This window comes from Barbus barbus (assembly GCF_936440315.1).
Source record: "Barbus barbus genome assembly, chromosome: 1".
Taxonomy (NCBI): Eukaryota; Metazoa; Chordata; class Actinopteri; order Cypriniformes; family Cyprinidae; genus Barbus; species Barbus barbus.
In genome coordinates this window covers 38,929,972-38,947,073 of record NC_136729.1, presented here as the reverse complement: position 1 = coordinate 38,947,073, position 17,102 = coordinate 38,929,972, and the positions used below count along the sequence as shown (strand labels likewise).

The following is a 17,102-nucleotide window of genomic DNA, read 5'->3' as shown; positions in this document are numbered from 1 at the left end:
AAAAATTATATTTGTGATATTTCAACTGTCTATTATTAATGGGACATATTTTCTAACATGAATTTTAAAAGGATTACATGGCATTTTAAAAAAAGGTGGTAAAGTAGGTACAATTGAGACACCCTTTATAGGTTGCTATGTACTGTATACAGTAATGGTCCAATCATAGAAAATAAAATGCATACAGAGGCTGTGTGTGTTTGTGTACTGGTATTACCTACATTATGGGGACCAAATGTCCCCACAAGTATAGTAAGAACAGTAAATTCACCTTATGGAAATATTTTTTAGGTCCCCATGATGAAACAAGCTTATAAATCATACAGAATAATTGAAAATGTAAAAATGCAGAAAGTTTCGAGTGATGCCTAGGTTTAGGGGTAGGGTTATAGAATATACAGGTATTTATATTGTTATTTTTACTGTTATGTTTACATTTGTACTGTATGCCATATACTTTTGTAGTGTTAAACATTTGTTCCTGTTTTGTTTAACTGAATCGGAATTAAATAAAGCAAATCAATTTATTTTTAAACTGTAATTATTTAAAACTGTAATTTTGTAATTTATTACAAAATTACATTATTATTAATTTATGTTTGTGTGTAGTGATGAAAAAAGCAGAAAGTGTCTCTACCATACTCGGTCTACCCTACTGCTGTGGTGTCTGTGTTAAAATGAATTTCTACTACTGTCTTCTTCTACTTCTTTAGATCCTCATTCTTTGGGAAAGCAGTACTGAACACAGTGTCTTCTAGATATTGCAACAACACAAACTGAACAATCTTCCAGGCCTTAGCTACAACCAAAGTGTTTGGGGGCAGGTCAAAGTACACATGGTGGGCCTTATGCGAATTTGTTACAAAACTACATAGGTTTGCAACAGAAGGAAGTCTTCAATTGCTGATGACTCGTTTCAGGCAGTTCAGGATCGGTTCTTTCTTTTGAGAAATAATAACTCCATTTGTCATGCACTTGATCTTTGCAGACCTTTTACATTCACAAACAGTTATATTACTCACTACGTGAAAGGTAATATCTGAAAAAGCATAATAGGAGCACTTCAATCACAGTGTTACTCATTTTGCTTTATTATGTCCCTTTGAATATCCCAGGTCACCCTGGTCAAAATGCGGTCGCATATTTCATCTTGCACAAAGGTTCAGGAACAGATGGCCAATTGCCCAAAGTTCATGCCTGTGGTCCCCACCTCACAACCCATTCCCAGGTAAGCATCGTTCCACGGATAATTTAAGGTCAGGTTGACATAATCATGGAATTTTTTTTTTCTCTTCATCAATTGCCTCAATTTTCCCAGTGTGACTACACTTTGGAAAGACAGGTTTTCAAATGTGTTTGTCTGTAAATGTCTGTAAATCAGTAAAGTGAATAGGAAGGTAATGCACATATCTGAAAAAAGTATAATACAGTTGTAATGTTCAAAAACTAAGATCATGACAGTAAATTTATAGTTATATGATATTAAAGTTATAATATTTTGAGAATAAAGTAAAACATTATGTGAATAAAGTGATAGCATTAGGAGAATAATAGCAATATGAGGTTAAAATGATAATATTTTGATTATATTAGTGACATTGTCAACTAAATTGTGCAGAGCCGTATTGGCCATGGCAACTACTTTGGCCTACTTTCCTGCTCATTTTCATTTATTTATTTACTTGCTATTGAATATTGCTTTAAATTATTGCCTGCACAATTCACCCAAGGTCTGAATTCAGGATTCAATATGGAAACAAAACTAATGAATGATGAATCCGCTTTAGTCTTGACTTGCAATGCTTTCATTTGCCTCATCTTCTGTGAACAGTTTCTATAGTAAAATACGCAAAAGAAAAGCACTCCATGCAGACAGTGGAATGCAGCAACACGGGTTTCTCTATGGCTTTTCTCTGTGTCTTAGCTCTTAAGAGGAATTTCTGGGTGCAAGGTAGAAAAGAAATGTAAATTTTTTTATGTGCGTTTCACAAAAATGCACTTCACGTGAATGTGCAAGTACAAACTTCTCTGTTGGTTAATAAATGTCAATCACTCATTTTAACCTTATGGCTTACAACTTTTGGTGTAATGTTAAAAAACACTTGTCATTTACCTGACCAAAGACATTGTTTTCCTAAATATTCAAGGTAATTATCTACATAATATAAATAAAAACATTTAATAATTTATAATTATTCAAACTTCAGAGACTTCACCAGTCAAGCACCAATCTTTGATGGTCAAAGTGATTACGATAACAGCAATATGCTCCTCAACACTTTAGTGCTGGTAAAAACACCTTTGGTTCTAAAGTAAAATAAAATTGTCAATAGAGATCGACTGATATATCGATTTACCGATATTTTCCCGATATTTAAACATTTTTCCCCATAATCGGATATCGGTTTTGTAATATCGGATTAACCGATAAACGCAATTGCAGCGCATCTGAGGGGAGACGAGACAACAACAACAGCGTGCAGGTACTTGATTTGCTGTAGTTAGTAAACTTTATTTAACATTACAGTCATTAATGCACAAATTAGATGTATTACATAAATGCCTGATATGTAGTTTATGCAACTTGGCTCTAAGAAATATGATAAATAAGATACTCTGTCAAGTCCTGTCCCAATAAAGATGTAACTTTGCCTGAAATAAATAACACAGCCATGAATTAGTGCATATTGGAAATAAAAGCGCTGAATTGAATTCTCTCTCTGTGGTCTATTAGTCTCGTGAAGTCAGTGTCACGTAGATCATCCGTCAAGTCCTCTCCCAATGAATACGTAACTTTGCATGAATTAAATAATACAGTCATGAATGATTGCATGTTGGAAATAAAAGCATTGAATTTAATTCTCTCTCTGTTGTCTATATGCCCATCATTAGTCTCGTGACGCCGATTGCAGTTCACTCAGTGGTTGATGCTCAAGAAATGCTCCAGCTCAGTCACCGCATGTAACTTTCAACAAGATTCACTTTTTTGAAGCACCCTAAATTGTATTACCACTTACTATATAACCATTATTTAGTTTATAAACATCTAAATTAATACAACTCTATGGAAATTAATTATTTATTATCTCTGCGATCGATCGCAGTTTGAGTAGCCTATAGTTCTGTGTAAATTGCACAGATAAACCGCGCTGTCAGCAGCATAATTTAGAACGACAAAAAATATAGCATGCCAGTTGAGAAATGCAATAAAATACGATGCTTGTTATATTCCAATATTCCAGAGAATATTATTCCGTGAATTAACATTATCCAGTGAATTATTCTTCACTCTTTAGCCTATTAAACAGCTTATAAACCTACTAAAATTTGATATGACTCCTGTCCTTTATTTATTTTCTCCATTTGAAAACATTAGACATTCTACGTTTATTTTGCTTACTGCTAATATTAGTGTTGCTGCTAAAGCTTTTTATAAATAAAATGTTTTTTATTGTTGTAATATGAAGATTAAATTTAACATGACAGGGCTCTAGACTGTGACCAAAATGGTAATTTTTTTGAGTGTGCGCGAGTTAAAATTTGACGTGGTCGCATTTGTGCGAGTGCATGGTCTGCGCTGCTCCAAAGTGTCTGCTTCATACAGCACGCTGTAGCAGGAGTCAGATTTCACTGATCACGTGAAGAGAGGCGCTTTCAGCGCGAGCGCTTATTGGGTAGAGCCTGGTTTATACTCGCTGCGTCAGCACGAGCGCAAAGATGCGCACCGCGGACTGAGCGCAACAGAGGATTTGCTTTTCAAACTAAAGTAAAAGACTGCTTCTTAAACCAGAGAAGGTGAACATGTTGGTATTCTTGTAGAAAGAAAAAAAACATGCAAGTCCTGTCAGCAACAGCCAGTTTAGTTGTACTTTTTTGTTTTCGTTTTGAGAAGCTTGTTATCTTTGCTTTCCTTAATTTTTTTAAATTATTATTTATTTGATTCCTCCGTGTTTGCTAAACATTCTGTAATGTATTACTCGGTATATAAGACAGCATGTGATGTGTCCTATGCCATGCCTCCTCTTACTAGTTTTTGTTAATAAATATTATGTAAGCTAATTTGTCATTGTAACGTACTGTTTTATTGTTGTTGTGCTTTTTAATTAAGAATAACAATGAATCCATCTTTTATTTTAGTCTTAAAAAGTGAAAGGTGTATAGATATAAGCAAAACAGACAATTACCTTTTCTTGTTAAATGTGACACCAAGATCGAGAATTTGAAAGTGAAAGTGCACGAAAAGAGGAATTCCAGTTCACAAAATTTAAATCACAAAAAATACTGATGAAAAAGAACGGGTTGAATGTTGAACACTTTCATTACCATATAACTATAAACTATGATAAAAGTTCATCAGCATGCATTGAAAAACAAAAACAAATTGCAACCAAATTATGTGCTTGTGCGACCAACTGAGAAAGTTAGTCGCAAAAGTGCGATCAGTGGGAAGAATGAGTCTAGAGCCCTGCATGAAAGACTGCTAATTCTCAAAACATTTTTTAAGATGACTGAAAGGAGGAAAGCCAAAGTGAAGTATGGACTTACTTCACGCAGTCATGTATTTACTTTATTACAGTAAATATAACAGTAAATAAATATTGGTTCTGCATATCGGTTATCAGGCACATAAACATGCAAATAATTGGGATCGGTATCGGTTGTAAAAAAATAAATAAAATAATCAATATCGGTCGATCACTAATTATTAAGGGTGTTCATCTCATTTGGCCTTATTAGCTGTGTAGGCCCCTAGGCTTTGGTGCCTCTCTTCTTTATAGGTGGGAGTGGAAGGGAGCTGGAATGAATGTAAAAGTTAGAAATACACACAAAATAAATGGTGCTACCACTTTGCCAACATTTGCTTTAGTGTTCTTATAAATGAGTCAGATAATAGAGTGAGAGTCTACTTTAACTATTAGAACATTTCTTATTATTATGTTAAATATGTGTGATGAATGAAAGGTTGAACGCCACAGACGTTTTGCAGTTTTCTGTGGAATTTTCACACCATCTTTTATGTAAGGAGGATGGCATTTAAGAGGCGTCATAATTTCGTAATGTTTTTTGTGCTAGTGTTAACTTTGTAAGACTGTCACTTCCAGACAGTCCAGGAAGTTGAATATCCAGCCAAAGTAAAACTAACTTTACCCGTACAGATTGAACTTTTAATCCTCCACATCCATGCTGATGGTATGGCTTTCTATTCATTGTGATAATCATACTCTATCTTGTAAAAATGTGGTTATATTTTTTTAATATAATGTTGTATATTAATATAATATAATTTAATATATTTGTTACATTTTGACACTTTTTGATGGTTCCTTTTGAACATTCTGTTGACAATAAGTAACATCGCACCTAACTCTCAGTAATAGTAGACTGTCTGCTTAATATCTGCCAACTCTTTATTGCGATGGTCTCCCAACAGACTTTCTACTCACTAAAAGTAACTTTTCAAGTACATGTCAACTTCATCTTACCGTAACTCTGCCAGTCAAGTAATACTTTACTAACACTCTAGTGAGACTTAGTAGATATGTAGGTGCAACGTTACTAATAGTCAACAGAATGTGTTAAGGGACCATCCAAATAAAGTGAAACCAAAAATCCTGCTTTAAAATCCAACTCTATTGTATATGTAACATCAAATATGAAAATATTGCATGATGCAACATCACCACGGCCAATTAGGACAGTTTCAGTCAGGACAATTACATCAATTGAAACTTGTTGCATCTAGTTTGGACACAGCATTTTTGAATATTTCCTCTTTCTCCCCTGCATTAAAGAGCAACCAATCCCACAAGTCTCTCTTAGGCAAATACTGCCTTATGACTCATGCTTCTCTGAAGCACTCAATGCTCTTTGGGACAATAGTTAAAATGCAGCGAAGAGCTTTAAAATATGGATCCAGGACGCGTTTCATTCTTTACAGGTACTCTTTAGACCCACACACCAACGGTGTAGGTATACTTAGATCTAGAGATGTCAAACTGATGTCTGACAGTTAAAGACAGACAGGAATCAGATAAAAGTCCAATCGGATGACTCCAGGTTGAGTTATGTGTGTGCGTCTCTGTCATGCTTCACTCTTCCTTTGAAGCACAGGAAGAGCGGGAGGAGGATAAGAATTAATTAGCTCTTCAAAGCTGAGCATGTTGATATATTCCCACTATGTCTCTCTCTGCAAAAGTCTTGCATCATGGCTGTTTATCATGCTTTTTGTGATAGCATCACACAAATATTGTAGAACTATGTTACAAATGCAGACCTTTATGCCACCCTACAAATGTTACTTAAGTAAACACAGGGTCCTTGTTCAGTAGCGTGTCCGTGACACTATGACACATTTCTGTCTCGGTGCCCAGTGAGAGTCAGTGGTTTAGCAGACAGCAGTTTTGTATGGAGGTGAGGAAACTGGTTCAGACTGATTCTTTCCAAAGACTATAATGTCACATCTGATGATCTAGAACATGATCCCTTGGCTTTAGAGTTAAGAGAATATTTAAATTCAGTATTAAACAACACTCCAGACCTATTTTGCTTCCACCACCCGATGAATTTATGAACAAATCAAAAAAGAAAAAATGTGGGTATACTGTGTAAGATAATATCATAATTATTGTTTTAGCAATGTGCGAGCTGACATTATCGATTTATGTCACAAACAAAAACATGCCTCCAGAATGTGCGCTTTTACTGTGGCATGTAGCCTATTTTAATGCCAGTAGAATGCCACCAAAATGCAAGATATACAGGGTTTTGCCTTGTGGTTTACATAAAGTATATAGTTAAGTAGTATCACACAAGCAAGAGTGCTGTTTTGAGCAACACATCTCATCACATTATTTATGCAATAGTAAATGCATTCAAGCCATATCTGAGCTGCATTAAACAGTCTGTTTAAATAGATCTAATGCCTCGTTTCTACTGAGCGGTACGGTACAGTACAGTATGATTCGGTACGGGTAACCCTGATCAGGCTTGCGTTTCCACTGCCAACAGTACCCTTTACTTGATAGGTGTGGTGTATGCCGGAAAGTAGCGATCGACAATAAAGCGCGACAATAAGCACAACTCTGCCTCTTTTATGTCTAATGAACAATAATAGCCATTATAAAAGTATAAGTACAAAGTATAAGAGGCTTATATAATAGGAAATAAAGACAAAAGCAAACAATTCACAGTCAAACGTTTACTACAAAGTCAGCGATGTAACGGTAAAGTTCAAAATAATATAAAGTTAAACTTTGTGCTCAGTCAAAACGATATGACCAGGAACAAATAATAGATTCATGAGACCACGAATGCCTGTTAAATATACACAACATTGAATTGATTCTCGTTTAATCACCACAGAGACATCAGAGCCAGCGGCAAATGTCGGAAGGACTAGCCGAGCGTAAGGCTGCTGGAGGCGGATACATGAGCACGGAGCACCGGGTGATTGTCTGGAGCTTCGAAATCGACATAGCAAATTTTCAAATAGGCTCTATATCTTTATAAATAAACAGCAGATTTGAGTTTTAAACAACTACAGTCTGTCCTGAAAAACTCTTAAAACTACATTTCATGCAAGAATAACAGTAATATTTTGGGCAATGACGTTTCACAAGTCCACAAGAACAGACAAGAATGCATATTGAGAAACGGTTATTGTCTGTGTGAAAATATAAAACTATAAAATACACTTATCTTTTTTTGTGTGTGTGTTTGCACACTCTGATAATAAGCAGAACACAGCAGAGTGGAACGAGTGAAGGAGAAGCTTTATCCCCTTGTATCACGCACGAGTGGCGATTCTAGTAAACCAATCAACTTCTGCTGTGAGTTTAGCTCCACCCTTTTGGTACCGTTTGCTGTGCTAGGTACCCCAACGAAAGGTACCAAAAAAGTGGTACGGTATGCTATTTTGGTACCATTCACAACTTCTGACAATGGAAACGGACATAATAGCGTACCGTACCGAACCGTACTGCTCAGTGGAAACGAGCCTTAAATGCCACTTCAGATGCAGCTTCTGTGACATTTCTTCAGTGCAAAGATGGATTTTGTGGATACTGATTTCATTTGATTGATAACAGCCCTGTAGTGTCTTATTATTAACTTTACTGATTAAAAGTAAGATTTCTGCCATTAGAAATCCTCTGGAAATAATTTTAAAGGGGAAAATATTGCCTCCTAGTGGAAAACTTTGTCACTGGCTGCTATGAAACATGCAGAATATGAAAAGCTTTAGGAGTCAGCTCTCCATGACAGTGACATTGTACTAACATAATTGTCATTGATCATTATACAAAAACCCAGGAAATATTATTTTTTATTTATTTATTGATTTATTTATTGTCATTATCACACACCCTTAGACTAGTCAGGACTAAATTTTGTTTTGGAAATTAATTTGATTGAGAAAAGTGTCTATCACGGGTGGGTTAGAAGGAAGAATTTAAAAAATAAGGCTTGTTGACAGCAGAAAAGGAAAGTTGTTTCTAAGGTGGAGCAGATTTTGTGAAGTAAATGTACGAGGTCAATTTTGATTTCATGTTAACTTTAATGAAAACCATCCTTATTTCTCTAGTCCTAAGCTGAAAGTGGTGACACCATTATATTTACTTCTTTCATCTTGTGTCAGACACTCAGACACCATTTTCATTTTTTCACCAGCAAGGTTGTGGGATATCATACACTTCCTTCAAAAACTGACCAGTTGGAGGCATCTCGGTAGACAGAATGAGTGTTCGATTCAGACTTGCCCTCTGGATACTGTTTGATAAAGTCACATTAGGATTGTGGGCACAGCTTTATACAGTCTTTGTCCTTTGTGATACTTATTTGGTACCTGGAGATATAGAACAGTATCTGGTCATGGTGACAGTAATAGAGACGTTAAGAACCTCTATGCCTGTCTGCCCAAGCCTCATCTATTAATCCAGTTATGTCTCAGTCTGTTGAAGTCTTGTCCATGCTGTTTGCTGATAGGGCTTTGCAAGTCAAATATGAAAAGGCTTCCACTGAGCAAGACAACGTCTTTGCCAGACCATCATAGTATTCAAGCTGCATGGCAGAATTCTAAAAAAGGCAGATATCTGGCTCCCCTGAAAGAATATATATATATATATATATATATATATATATATATAATATTAAAATTATTTTTAATTTATTGTATTTTTTATGTGATTGATGCCATTCTAATGTAATAGGTGTAATTCTTGGTAAATATAAAGCATGACAATGCGGTTTCTGGAAGTAAATATTGAATTAAATTTAATTTAATTTAAACTGAAATCCCAGTGAAGTGTTACATTACCCATAATCTAAAAAACAAATTCACCTATTCATCAATAAAAGTCAGAATTACAGCAACAAGTCAGCAGTGCTGGCTCCCATAAAACCCAGGAAATGACTCCAGGAGTGTGTCACACTCTTGAAACAACTTGATTTTGATCGGTTAAGTCTTCTGCCATATATTTTTTGCTGAAATGTCACCCTTTTCTTCTCTGCTGACTTTTCTCTTGGAAGTGAATGGTCTTTTAGTTTACTGAAATAAGAACAGCAGGAAATAATTGTAAATAATCACAAATTCTAGTGGGCTGCATTCATGTTTGCAGGATAATTGAACACATTTTGCCTCAGACTCAAGTTACTCAATAATAATATTTCATTGGTGTATTAGTGTTTATTGGACTTAAATTGAAATAACAGTTTTTGAAATCCCTGTATAGAGAAAAGGAAGGAGCTGCTAAAACTGGGCGATCAGGAATGCCTCAAATAGCTAATGTGAACAGAAGGTTCTTGCCTCATTTCTTATAGACTTGAAAGCAATTCACACAATGTTATACACCCTCTGGCTGCACATTTGCATTATTCATGTGAACACTGATAATCAGTTTATTACACAACTCTGTTCATTTGCCTATTTACTCTTTTGCTCCAGAGCTACTGCTTCTAATAGTGTAGATCTGATACTGGTTTATCAGACCACATGGTTGAGACAGTAAAATTCTGTTTTTAACAGCAATATTCCAAACCGTTCCACATTTGTGTGCCCGTACTGTGGTGCTCGCAACTTGGACCAACTGGAACTAGTGAAGCACTGCATGGAGAACCATCGCAATGACCCCAACAAAGTGGTGAGTGTCAGTTACCTTACAGTTTCAAGTTGCCAGGGTAAGTACCACTTAATTGGAACAATAAACTGAAAAGAAAATTCTAGCATTAACTCACCCTAATGTAGTCTGAAACACATATTATATTTGTTCTTCTCTGGAGCATGAAAGGAGATATTTATTTTTTGTGTTTTAAATCAAGCACCAAGTCAAGATTTGATCATGGTCCTTACTGGTAAACACTGTTTTCTTGTGTTTTTTTTTTTGTTTGTTTGTTTTTTGTAGGTATGTCCAGTATGCTCAGCTATGCCTTGGGGTGACCCCAGCTATAAGAGCTCAAACTTTCTGCAGCATCTTCTACACCGGCACAAATTCTCCTATGACACATTTGTGGTAAGAATGCAAAAAGCTTTAGAGAAAGATATTCTTCATTTTGTATTCTAACGCTCTGATACCATGTGAGCTGCCTTGCTTTTTTCTAACTATATAGGCAGCTGTCTTCTAAAGCAGAATCCAAATAGTAATGGAACCTCATATTAAACCTTATGACAAATAAAACCTCCAGATGTGTTACGGGATTAAGAATCTGGGAGGGAAATGGATTTAATAACTAAATTAAGGTTACAGCACAAAACATTGTAATTGTTCTAAAAAAAGATGCGTTTTCTTTATGCAATAGATGAACCTGTATCAAGGTGAAATCTAGTTTCACCTGGTGGAAATACAAAAATGAAGCATATTTTCAATCTTGAGTTTATCTTACCTGTCGAGAAGAAGCTCTGCAAGTCTTGATGAAACCCATACATTCCATCAAATCCCTCCATCTTGTATAACCACCGCCACTGTTTACCCTTTGTTTTACCTGGTTGCCATATTTTGGCAAGACTTGGAATTTTCTCTTACACATCTGTTACCGAATCTGAATTAGTTTTGCCCACGAGACGCATCAGCCGTGATCCCACACCAGCTAAACCCCCTCTGGCTCAGCCTGCTACAGTAGCCATATCCCAAACTTTCACTATAGGTCAAGCTGTAAAGAGATTGATAGATCTAAGTGGTCTTCTCTAAATGTTTTGATGGGGCCTGGGAGGCTTTTGGGGGAGATAAACCCACGAACGGCATACTTGTAGTAGTTAAGAACTGGGATAATAAAATATATTTAAGATATATATTAAGATTTGCCCAAGAAGAGCAACTTTTCCCTGTTCAAGTGAATCTCATAAAAACATATCTTTGGTTACATTTCATCTCAAAAGCCAAATAATTTTATTTTGCATAAAGAAAATTAGACCATTAAGTGACATCATTGTTATGATAGCTAAGCACATTTTCCCTCCAAAATCTTCATTACTGTAATGCATGTGGACATTTATTTTAATTCAATTACCACTATTCTCAAAGGGGATACAAAAATGTCTCTACAACTAATTTTACAACTAAAATACACCCTTCCAAAAGTATTGGAACAGTAAAGACAAAATTGCTCTCTTGGCTGTGGAGTCAATACATTTGCAAATATGATTAAAAGATTAATATGAGACAAAACTACAGAATGTCACATTTTATTATTAGCCGTTTCAACTCATATATGTTTTACCAAATAAAAAGAACAGCACTTTTAGAGTTCATCCCATTCATTGATGTGAGCATAAGTACTGGGACAGTTGAACATAAGGCAGATATAAAAGATTAAAAGCTATTATTTAGTTGCAGATCCCTTGCGCACAATCACAGTGCGTCTGTGACCCATAGACATCACCAGACTCTTGGTCTCATCCAGCCTTTAATGCAGCCATTTCCAATTGTTGCTTGTTTTGGGGAGTTTCTGCCTTTACTCTCCTCTCCAGATGGTGAAATTCATGTTCAATCAGATTTAAATCTGGAGTTTGATTTGGGAAATCTAAGACTTTCCATTTCTGTGCCCTTATAAATTCCTTGACTGAACTGGCAGGGTGTTTTGGGTCATTGTCCTGATGTAATATGAAGCACTTCCCAATGAATCTGTTGGCATTTTCTTGAATATTGGTAGGCAAGATGGTTTTGTACCCTTCCAAATTCATTCTGCTACTGTCATCATACATTACGTCATCAGTAAAGTGATGAGGGCCTGTTCCAGAGGCAGCCATGCGTGTCAATGCCATGACAACACCTCCACCATGCTTTACAGATGAGGCTGTATGCTTGGGATCATTGCAGTACCCTTTTCTTCTCCACATTTTTGCTTTCCCATCATCAGATAAAGGTTCATCTTTGTCTCATCGGTCCATAAACACAGTTCCAAACTCTTCTGGCTCACCTTTGTGCTTTTTTTGCAAACTCTAATCTTGCCTTTCTATTTTTGGTGCTGGTCAGACGTTTGCTTCTTGCTGTGTAGCATCTGTAATTCTGTGTCAAAGTCTCCTGAGGACAGTAGATTGTCAGAGCATCACCCCAGCTTTCTGGAAGTTGTTGTTGATTTTACAGACACGTCTTTTATGGTTAATTTTCACAGCTTTTATGATTTGTCTGTCATAAACTACTGTTGTTTTCTCAGCCGATCAGGTCGTTGTTGGTCGCTGGTGGTTTCCAAACTCTTGATTTCTCAATGCCCTTTGTTTTTGCTAGAGCTCTAATTGACTTGCTTTTCTCTCAAAGTCAGCTCCCTCGATTTTATCCTGGTTTGTGTGTGTCATCATCGAATGCAAGATTCAGAATACAGAAGTAATGGATATAACTGATACGACACATTCCCTGCTTTTAATATCTGAAGAATTAATGCAACAGGACACAGCCGATCACTTAGAAAGACCTGTGAGGCAACTGTTCCAATACTTATGCTCACATCAGATAGAGGGATGAAACTCTAAAAGTGCTGAACTTCTTAGCTGGTAAAATATCTGTGTGTTGAATCACCCAATAATAAAATGTGACATTCTGTAGTTTTGTTTTGTATTCATCTTTTAATCATATTTGTAAATGTCTTGACTCCACAGCCAACAGAGCAATTCTGTCTTTACTGTTCCAATACTTTTGGAGGGCACTGTATATACATATATATATATATATATATATATATATATATATATATATATATATATATATATATATATATATATAAGTAAAGGTTTTAAATGTTCTTAATTTTCTTTAAATTGCATTTCTTTTAATTGTGTTCTTTTTCTGTTTTTATGTCTCCTTATGCAGGACTACAGTATTGATGAGGAGGCAGCACTGCAGGCAGCACTGACCCTCTCACTGTCTGAGAGCTGAGAGTCTGACATATATTCTGTTCCACAAACACAGCCATGTGAAGGATCTTCTCACCTGTCTTGTTTTAGGCTAAATATTTTCATTGTTCCTCTGTTTTCCTCTCACTCTACCTCTCTTCTGGTCTGTATTCCTGAGCTACACTCAAGCTAGATCCTGAAGTAGCTCTACAGCTTGTTTGCAAGTTTGCATAACTTTTAAGCAAGGTTGTCACTTTCTGAATTTGAAGGGGAGGAGCTTCTGGTTGCTTATCATCATCATTATCGTAACCATCAAAACATAAACCAACAAAACATTGATGTATGCAAAAAGTCAGACAAAGGAATAGATAAATATCCCCATGCTTGTTCTTGTTGTTATTCCTATTGTTTCCAAATGTGACATAGACCCCAGCAGTGAAGTGTAAATCAGTACAGAGGGAACAGTGCGTCATGTTAAAGCGAAGCTGAAAAGTGAACTATGTTGGGGTTGGCTGTCCTCGTGATGAACTCTCATCTTTAGGCAATACCTATAGAGAATAGAGAGAATGAGAGATTGATCTTCAGCATCCTCATTATCACTCATTTCATCATTTATGGAATGCGGAAAACCATCTGCCCTTTTTCAATCAAGAGTTGATGTGAATACTTGCACTCGTCACAGTTTTCTACATGTCTGAATTCTAGTATCGGTGTTCTTTTATAGTTCAATAACAGAATATTGACCGACAGGACTGCATACACTGCTCTTAACTTGCTACAGTAATATTTTCTAAGAAGCGTCAGATAAGATTAAAATTTATATTTTTGGAATAAAGTTTCAGTTTTAAATGGTGCACTAATAATAAGACGGCAAGCTTCTAGAGGTGTGCTGAAACGTTTTATCTTTTAATGTATCCATTGGTACTGTTCATCTGTATCACTCACTAGTGCTAACTTCAAGTCCTTTGGGAGATTTTTCTTAATTATGATGTGACGTGAATTCAAGCGATTTGGTCGGAATAAGATGGATTCGTTGGGAAAGTTTCTTTCTCTCTTGATTTATTTTCTGATTAAAAAATTGGAAGCACATATTTTAACACATTTTATCATTCTTGTGCTGCCACAGAAAATAATGTGAAATTTTTACACACTTAAATATCACCGGTTGGCCCAGGATTGGTTTAATAGCATGGCCTAGTTAGCCACTAGTTGAATTTACACCCTCTGCTTTTTAAAAGCACCCTTTTCCATTCAAAATTATGATGTAAATTCATTTTCACAACTGCATTGTATTATGATCAATACCAGCTTCTGCCACGATTCTTGTATTGACAGGCATGTCCACTAAATACAGTTATTCCAATGTGACTTGAAAGCAGCATTAATATGGAGAAACTTGAGAATATCCTAACAGGAAGTGGAAGAGTGTGTAGTTTGGCCACAAAGTCATTCAGAGCGCAGACTCGATTTTTTGTCTTTTACTATTACTGATAGGTTTTCTGTGCTTTGTAAGTGTTGAATCCAAGCCAATGTACAGTGTTAAGGAGCACTGATGTTTAGAGGAGCACTGGTGTGATAGGGTAGGCATTAGGGATCGGAATCTAATATCCCTGCTTTGCAGTCATACCTAATCATGTCTTTGAGATACACCTCGAGCTGACCGTTATGAGAGAAACATGCTCTACACAGGTACACAAATGTGAATGCCAAAGCATAGCGCAAAGTCAACATTTTTGTTTTCTTTCTCTTACAGTATTTACAACAAACAATGTATTAAGATATGTAAAACCAAACATGTTTCCTAGGAAGTATTCAGGAATGTTGGTGTTATTACAGTGTAATAACTGTGGCGTTAACAAACCACAGTACTCAGAATGCGATAGTCACCTTCAAATTGCTGTGCTATTAAACTGAATGCGTTTTTAAGTAGCTAGCTATAAACCGATTGACTTTTATCAGACAAGATTCTTGTCAAACTGTTTTGCCATGACCATACTTGACACACAAGAAAACTGCCTCTATAGAAAACAGTTTATGCTAATGTCTGCTATATTGCCATTACAGGATTGCTGTGAATAGATACTTATGTTATGAATTGTGTTCAGACACATTTTGGAATAGAACTAGCTGGAATCATTTGCGTTTATGTACCTGCATAGTGTATGTTGCAGATCTACAATGATGTGCTCCAAGCTTCTGCGTTTCTGTGGTGCGCTTAGTTTGGCAGATTTGTTGATGCTGGTGCATCATTACGCATTTGATATAGATTTGATAACTTTGCCAGATGTAGTGGTTTTTATATATTTCGAGCCAATCTTGGCAAAAAAACAAAAAAAAGTGGAAGACCGTTAGGGTTGTTTGGAAACATTTGTTTTTAAAGTTACCAACTTTTTTTTTTGAATAAGATGATGTTTCAATTTGATTCATTTCTGTGTTGACGAGTGTTTGTTTAATCTGTCGCAATAGAGCTATTGTGTTTAATCTCCATTTTGTGAATTATTGTTATTTTAGCAAGGTTAAGCGTGTCACAATCATTCAATCATTGTCTAATCTGAAACTCAATGGCTAGGAATGAAATCGGTTTAATTTCTGTAAAGGTCTGCAGCATGAGAGTGACTCTCCATGACTTGGAAGAAATGAACATTTATGAACTTGTGTGATGTGAACAGTCATTTGCTATCTTGCTGTCAGTTTCTAATAATTTAGAAAGTTTAATGTGTAATCACTTAGAGTGATCTTTCCTGTATGGTTTTCTTAAAAGCCATAGTAGAGGTATTGATTTATTTAAGAATATCACTGTGTCCTAATGGCATGACGAAATCTTCCATGCAAATCAGAGTTTTTGTCCTTGCAGCTTGGATTCATTTGAAGTTACAAGCATTTTCACTCAGAGTAAAATCTCAAAGATTTTGTCTCATTAGTAATTGTTTTAGTGTGAATAATCATCTAATTTGTTCTCACTTTCATTATGGACAGACAAATTATAGTACATCTCTGGAAATTTGTCATATCTCATTGGGACACAGTGTTGGATGTCATTTGTGTTTTGATGTACATTTGGACTGAATACAGGGCCATTTATAATAGTGCAAGACCCTCTGGGGAATATTGGAATGACCTTGTTGGTATTTATTAAGAGGCTTATACATTCATAGTATAAGTGATCGCTTTTTTCTTTTTTTGGTTCGTTTATACATAAAATGGCAAGACTGCCACATTTTTTTGTGGCTTATGTTGACGTTTGGATTAAGGTGCAATCTCCTTTTCTGCTAAGAAGCATGTTAAAAACATTGCACTTTAATGAACTCAAATGTCTTTTGATGATTGAGTAGGAATTTTGTTCCAGTTATTTAACTGCCAAATGTATTTTACAAGAGGCAGATAATTTGTCATGTCATAGTTATGTGAAAAGGGTAGGTCAGGTTAAAAAAAAAAAAAAAAACATCAAACATTTTCAGAAATGCGGTCACTTTTCAGAAATGGGTAATATTGTATTATTATTTGCAAAAGCATGATGGCAAAGAAAAGTCCTCACGGTAATAAAAACCAAGCAGAAAGAATTTTTCAATACTTTCCAAACAAGAATTGCCTACTGAAAATGTGTTCATTGTAATTGATGGCGATGTGTTTTTCATTGGCTTCTTTTAGGGTTTCACATGGTGTCAGTATTTTTGGTCTTGTTTTGAAAGTTTAAGATGAAATTGAAGAGTAGAGAAACTAGAAAAAGACAACCGAGTTTCCCAGTATCCTAATGTTTTTACTCAATGATGTTGTTTTTTTAAGT

The 17,102-nt window shown here is 35.7% G+C and overlaps 1 protein-coding gene across 2 annotated transcripts in view; it reads left to right on the top strand.

Annotated features, from left to right (window-relative positions):
• The window catches only part of LOC306873965 (E3 ubiquitin-protein ligase RNF166), a 40,136-nt gene extending 23,394 nt beyond the window's left edge, over positions 1-16,742 (top strand). The window contains exons 3-7 of one of the 2 annotated variants that reach the window (XM_079423587.1): positions 714-839; positions 1,116-1,228; positions 10,022-10,136; positions 10,398-10,505; positions 13,296-16,742. In XM_079423587.1, coding sequence (XP_079279713.1) covers positions 837-839; positions 1,116-1,228; positions 10,022-10,136; positions 10,398-10,505; positions 13,296-13,361 — 405 coding nt within the window. In that variant the 5' untranslated portion in view covers positions 714-836 and the 3' untranslated portion in view covers positions 13,362-16,742. The remainder of the gene's footprint in view (positions 1-713; positions 840-1,115; positions 1,229-10,021; positions 10,137-10,397; positions 10,506-13,295) is intronic. The other variant, XM_079423586.1, reaches the window with a different exon arrangement.
• Positions 16,743-17,102: the final 360 nt, after the last annotated feature.